The sequence below is a fragment of the Podarcis liolepis genome (genome assembly GCF_965112155.1).
Source record: "Podarcis liolepis genome assembly, chromosome: 13".
NCBI classification, from domain to species: domain Eukaryota; kingdom Metazoa; phylum Chordata; class Lepidosauria; order Squamata; family Lacertidae; genus Podarcis; species Podarcis liolepis.
In genome coordinates this window covers 5,055,553-5,061,746 of record NC_139573.1, presented here as the reverse complement: position 1 = coordinate 5,061,746, position 6,194 = coordinate 5,055,553, and the positions used below count along the sequence as shown (strand labels likewise).

Sequence of the window (6,194 nt, the reverse complement as noted above, 5' to 3'; positions counted from 1 at the left end):
CCCAAGCGACCGGGCACGCTCTCCTCGTGTCTATATATAGAGGCAGCCGGCAAGAGGCGCCCTTCAGTTGGCTCGCGCGCCTCGCGGGCTACGGGTGAGCGCGCAAGAGGTCGTTGAAAGTCAAGGCAGAGGAGGCTATGGCCGTGGACGAGCGCGAAGAGGGCGGCGCCTCCGAGGACCTGGAGTGCGGCATCTGCTGCATGCCTTACGACCGCTGCGGCCGCGCGCCGCGCCGCCTGGGGGGGGCGCACGGCTCGTGGAAGCCCTCCCGCTGCCGCCACGTGATCTGCAGCGCCTGCGTGTGCCAGCTGGCGCGCGAGGGCTGGTGGGAGGAGGTCACGTGCCCTTACTGCCGCACCGTCACCTCGCTGCGAGAGCGCGGCAACTTCCTCGTGGCCGGCGTCAGGCGCGGGAGCGCGGGGCTGACGGGCAACCGCCGGCGCCTCGTCCTGCCGCCCATCGACGCCGAGCTCTGGCAGCGCGTCGTCCGCCTCGAGAAGCAAGGGGCCGGCGGCGGGAACAAGGCCGAGGAGCGCCTGGGGGAGAAGGAGGGCGACGGCGAGGAGGAGGGCGGCGACGGCGAGGCCGGCCAGTGGCGCCTGTGGAGGGCGCTGAAGAGACTCCTGAAGGGAGGGAGTGGGGACAGCGATGCGCCTGCGCGGAGCAGGAGAGGGCGTGGCCGGAGCAGGTCCGTGCCCCCCAGGCGGAGACCACCAATCAACCGTGAGTGCCTCTATGCGGTAGGGGGGCGGGGTCTAATAATAATAATAATATATTTATACCCCGCCCATCTGGCTGAGTTTCCCCAGCCACTCTGTGTTAAAAACAGTACAGCATTAAATATTAAAAACTTCCCTAAACAGGGCTGCCTTCAGATGACTTTTAAAAGTAAAATAGTTGTTTATTGCTTTGACTTCTGCTGGGAGGGCGTTCCACAGGGCAGGCGCCACCACCGAGAAGGCCCTCTGTCTGGTTCCCTGTAGCCTCACTTCTCGCAGTGAGGGAACCGCCAGAAGGCCCTCAGAGCTGGACCTCAGTGTCCAGGCTGAACGATGGGGGTGGAGACGCTCCTTCAGGTATACAGGACCAAGGCCATTTAGGGCTTTCAAGGTCAGCACCAACACTTTGAATTGTGCTCGGAAACGTACTGGGAGCCAATGCAGATCTCTTAGGACGGTGTTAATGTGGTCCTGGTGGCTGCTCCCAGACACCGGTCTAGCTGCCGCATTCTGGATTAATTGCAGTTTCCGAGGCACCTTCAAAGGTAGCCCCACGTAGAGCGCATGGCAGTAGTCCAAGCGGGAGATAACCAGAGCATGCACCACTCTGGTGAAGACAGTCCACAGGCAGGTAGCGCCTTGGCCTGCGTACCAGGTGGAGCTGGTAGACAGCCGTCCTGGACACAGAATTGACCTGCACCTCCATGGACAGCTGTGAGTCCAGAATGACTCCCAGGCTGCGCACCTGGTCCTTCAGGGGCACAATTACCCCATTCAGGACCAGGGAATCCCCCACACCTGCCTGTCCCCCCAAAACAGTACTTCTGTCTTGTCAGGATTCAACCTCATGTTATTGCGATAATTTTTTAAAAAATAATTATTAGTAAAACATTTGTTTTCAATAAGATTTTTAAAACAGAATAATGGAAAGCCACAGGGAATGAGGCTCATCATAAGGGTGGGAGGAACAAATAGCCCAGGAGGCTCAAGGGGCTTAGCAGGCCTCACTTGTTGGCAGGAGTCTGCCTTGCCAGGTGCATGAAGTGCTGCTCACCTTGGGAGATGTGTACGCATGTTTGGGGTAGTGGGTGTAACACTTTGCTGCGACGTGGCCTCTCCACAAAAGCTTTTAGTCGCTATAAATGCTTGCCTTTTAAGCCCATCTTTGCTTTTGCTTTGACAGACTTAACACGCCTGGCCTTCTGAGCTGCTGCCTCCTGCATCTGACTTGTGGGTCTTCTTTCTTCTTTTTTAAAAAGGAAACTTTCTTGCTTCGAAACTTTATGTAGATTGCATTGATTGACTAAAATGGGATTAGTTGGCCAAGGTTTCCTTTGAGTGGCAGCACGGTTATAAGATGTGTCAGTTTGGAGCAAGCGAGCAATCCTGCTGGCCGTGTCCTTAATCTCCATTTTATTGACATCACGGGGTTTATGTATGTTAAACGTCAATGCTTTTTTCAAAATCCAGGTGTTGGTCAGCTTTTCTGCGTGTAGGTGCTGAGCAGTGTATAGATGGGGGCCAGCAGGCAATGTTAAATTACCGCCTTCTGTGCAACAGTTCATCACCACATTGAGTTGTCTTCTGTAGGGTAATGATGGTGGAGAGAATCCCCAGGTTTCATATTCAGATGTCAAGATGGGAAATTGAGCAAGTGAGCTAGAGCAGGGATGTATTGGTAGACAAAACTATTGTAGATGAGTCCCATCTCCCTTTGGGGCTGGAGTGTACTCTAACTTCTTACAACTATATACTTGAAAGAGTGTGCCAGTCCCTTGACTGAGCACTTCCTTTCCCTTGCCTCCATGATGCAAAGTCGGGTCAGGATGGTGGTTCAGGTGAAACACTTTCTTGCTTTAATATGAGGCTCCTGAATTAGGCTTGTGCTGACGGACATAAGCTTTGGCATTAGCGGTTTTAAATATTTATGGGTCCCCAATTATAGCTTACACCAGTGGCTTTCTTTTTCTCTCCCGTGCAGCCTATGGCCCTGAAATAAAGGACTTGGCACTCATGACTTGCTACATCATCTGAAAAGTGGCTGGCTTGGAATCAACAAGCTTTTATGAGCCTGCTACACCAGAAGAGTAGCCAGCTTGCACCTTCAAGGCTTTGTTGAAGCATCCTTTGTCCACCCATGGGGTGTCCTTTCCCTGCAGTACGTGCAGGATGAATGAGGTGATGATGCACTGTTCTTCTGGTTACCATGCGACAGATTTTCACCATGCTGCTCAGGGAGGTGCTATTCCTTATGACCCCACGGAGGCCATTGCAGACAGATGACCCAAGAAGAGCTACAGAAACTCTTTTCATCCCTTCTCCCCTCACAGCTTCTGTCTCCTGAAATGGAGCAGAATGTGGAAGATAGCAGCAGAAAGTGGAGGATGACCTGTCAAATGTGATACAAGATTACATCTCTTCTGGACTAACTCTGTGTCTTGAAGGCTGACTTGCAGTCAATTTAACTTGCGCATAGGTTGTTTAACATGGTTCTGAACCATGGAAAGTTTTTCATTGTCTATGTGCCTTTCAAAAAACGGAGGGGGCATACATGAGATTACTTTCTGAAGGTACCCTCCTACGTGCGCTCTGGCAAAAATGGGATAGATGCAGTCAAGATTGGATGCCTTACAATTTGAACGTATATTTTGGCACTCATAGTACTTTGTTTTCCTACTGCAAAGTAGCCATTTTAACAAAATTTAGCATGTGCCATTGTATGAGAGGTCAAGGATGGAAACACTGTGCCTTGCAATCCCTGTGTGTATGTATATTATGTTTTCAGTCTTGCAAGCTACATCTTTCATATTTGGCTTTTTTTTGCCCTCGGACAGCATACCTGAGGGCGAAACAAATTTGGTTAAATGGCTTCATGGGAATATTTTGGTACATTATCCAGTTCTTACTAAGGTTTCTCCCCCCCCCCCCCGTTGCAACATGTTTTTTGACACAAAGTTGAGGTTGTTTCCTAGTTTTTCAGATGAGTAACTGAAGTAAAAGTTTATTTGACCAAAGATCCTTTGAGAAGACCATCCAGGCTATAAGCAGGCCTCGTAATCCTTGTGACTGTGTTGGTTTGGCTTGTGCTTCCTCCGACCAACAGTTTTCTTTTGCTGCACTCATTACGAACTACAGAACAGATTCTGCAGGCTCTCCCATTTTGGAAATCTCAGATGTGAAAAGTATCAGAAGAGGCAGTCTGCCTCTCCTAGCTATATACTGCATTCTTCCTGACAAGGAAATTATTTAAGTGTTGGTTTGTTTGTTTTTAAAGAAGCATTTCTGTGAAATGCGTTTGGCATACTTGATAATTTCATATTTATAATTCTTCCCCATTTTGCCAATTGTAACTTATTTAATTTTAATAAAAACCCGAGTGGAACTATTATTTTGGTGGTTATCTTTTTGGTTTTGTAAAAAGCCCCTTAGTCCCAAACACATCAGTTAAAGGACCTCACCAATTGAGGAATTCTCGATTCCAAACCTTAGCAGCCAAGCAAAATCCCTCAGTCCACAGACTACCAGCCTTTCCACAGCACACTGTTTGGGAATCATTTTACCAACCTAAAAGATTTCTGGGCCTTGGTTGATGTAGGGGGCCTGGCCCTGCCTTGAGACAAGCCTTTGTCTTGTGTCAGCAGAATGCAGTGGCCCACCTCCTAGCTTTGACATGGCAGCAAAAACCTTGTAAATAGACAGGGCTGATACAGGTCATAAACCAAAATATCTGAAAGGCTGCTCGGGGTCCAGAAGGGTTGTGAGCTCTTGAAGCAGGGTAGTGCCCTTCATCCAAAAGCTCTCAAGGTGAGGAAAAGGTCTAAATTTGGGGGAAGATGGATGTAAAATACTTAATTGGTTCTTAAAGTAGGAATGGGGCAAATAGTTTAGTTTTTTATTAATTACACTTATATCCCACCTATTCACTTAGGAGTTCAGGATGGCAGACATAGTTTTCCCTCTCAGTTTCATCTTCACAACCCTGTGAGGGTGGTTTGGCTGAGAGGCAATGACTGGCCCAAGGTCACCAGGTGAGCTTGGCCATGTGTGGATTTGAACCCTGGTTTGTCCAAGGTCCTAGTCTGACACTTACTGCCTCACTGCATTCAAGAAAGCTTGACAATATTGCAGGTTTGGCTAGCCAGGTGGGATCTGCCATTTCCCAACACCTTGAGTAGATGAGACCTACGTGTGTGTGTGTTCCCTGCAGCCTGCAAATTCTCCACCTGGGTGACTCAGGCTGCTGCGTTCCTTGCTTTAGCACACCTGTCCCTGGCTCCTTCCGATTCTGGTTTCCCCATCCAGAGGATTGCAGCAATTTTCCAAGCCATCATATCCTGTTTAATCATCGCTCTGGACTCTGCAACCAGCCTCTCTCCCATGACTAGGGACAAGGGCTGCTTTTAATGGGCCTGTGTGGGTGGCATGTGTGTGACTCACTCTGGCTAGTCCACCCTAGCCCACAGCCAGACACAAACAGATGCAGCAAGGAGGGATGTGACTCAAACTTTTGGCGGCCAAGGAGCCTCATTTTGGAAACGAAGCTGGAAATCGCCTTGAGGCAGTGGTGTGTGATCGGGAGAGCAACCTGTTAACAAGCCAAGCCCAGCATGTGAACGGTGAGTCTACAACTCCAAAGGAGAATTTGGGGCAGGATTTGGGTCAGCTTGATGCCTAAAATGGGTTACACTGATACACCTGAAGTGCCACAGGTCTTTTTTTTCTTAAAAAGACACACCTGGACATAGCTGATTCCCATGGTAAGCATAATGTTATTGGGGGCTATATCTCTACTTTTGTGTTATGCGAGCCCACCATTTGTGACTGGTGCCCCCATTGGTCCAAAAAGGTTGGCAACTCCTGATTTATGGCACTAGTCGGTCCTAGGACACACTTTCAACCCAAAGTCCCTACAAGGGTCCTACTTTTGATTTTTTTTACACCATATATATTGTTACTGTGGGAATGTTGCTGCTATGACCCAGGAGTTGAAGAATGCAGAATTCATCTAGCAAGTGGAGCTTTTTTGGGATGCAGGTGGCACTGTGGGTTAAACCACAGAGCCTAGGACTTGCCGATCAGAAGGTCGGTGGTTCGAATCCCTGTGACGGAGTGAGCTCCCGTTGCTCGGTCCCTGCTCCTCCCAACCTAGCAGTTCGAAAGCATGTCAAAGTGCAAGTAGATAAACAGGTACCGCTCCAGCGGGAAGGTAAACAGCGTTTCCGTGTGCTGCTCTGGTTCGCCAGAAGCCGTTTAGTCATGCTGGCCACATGACTCAGAAGCTGTACGCCGGCTCCCTCAGCCAATAAAGTGAGATGAGCGCCGCAACCCCAGAGTCGGTCACAACTAGACCTAATGGTCAGGGGTACCTTTACCTTTAAGGCTTAATATTGATACATGGAGCAAGGTGTCTTGCTCATTTCCCTTCCTGTACTTGTTAAAAAGTAGGAAAGAAACCTAACAATATGAATAAACCTA

The 6,194-nt window shown here is 49.3% G+C and overlaps 1 protein-coding gene across 2 annotated transcripts; it reads left to right on the top strand.

Moving 5' to 3' along the window:
- Nucleotides 1–32: 32 nt before the first annotated feature.
- RNF227 (ring finger protein 227) lies at nt 33–4,107 on the top strand. Of its 2 annotated transcripts, XM_083472887.1 has the most exons (3): nt 33–723; nt 1,903–1,949; nt 2,701–4,107. In XM_083472887.1, the coding sequence occupies exons 1-2, from the start codon at nt 138–140 to the stop codon at nt 1,923–1,925; spliced, it is 609 nt and encodes a 202-aa protein (XP_083329013.1). In that variant the 5' UTR covers nt 33–137; the 3' UTR covers nt 1,926–1,949; nt 2,701–4,107. The 2 variants fall into 2 exon arrangements, with proteins under 2 accessions (XP_083329013.1, XP_083329012.1); XM_083472886.1 differs by lacking the exon at nt 1,903–1,949 and having other exon boundaries at nt 53–723.
- The last annotated feature ends 2,087 nt before the right edge of the window (nt 4,108–6,194 follow it).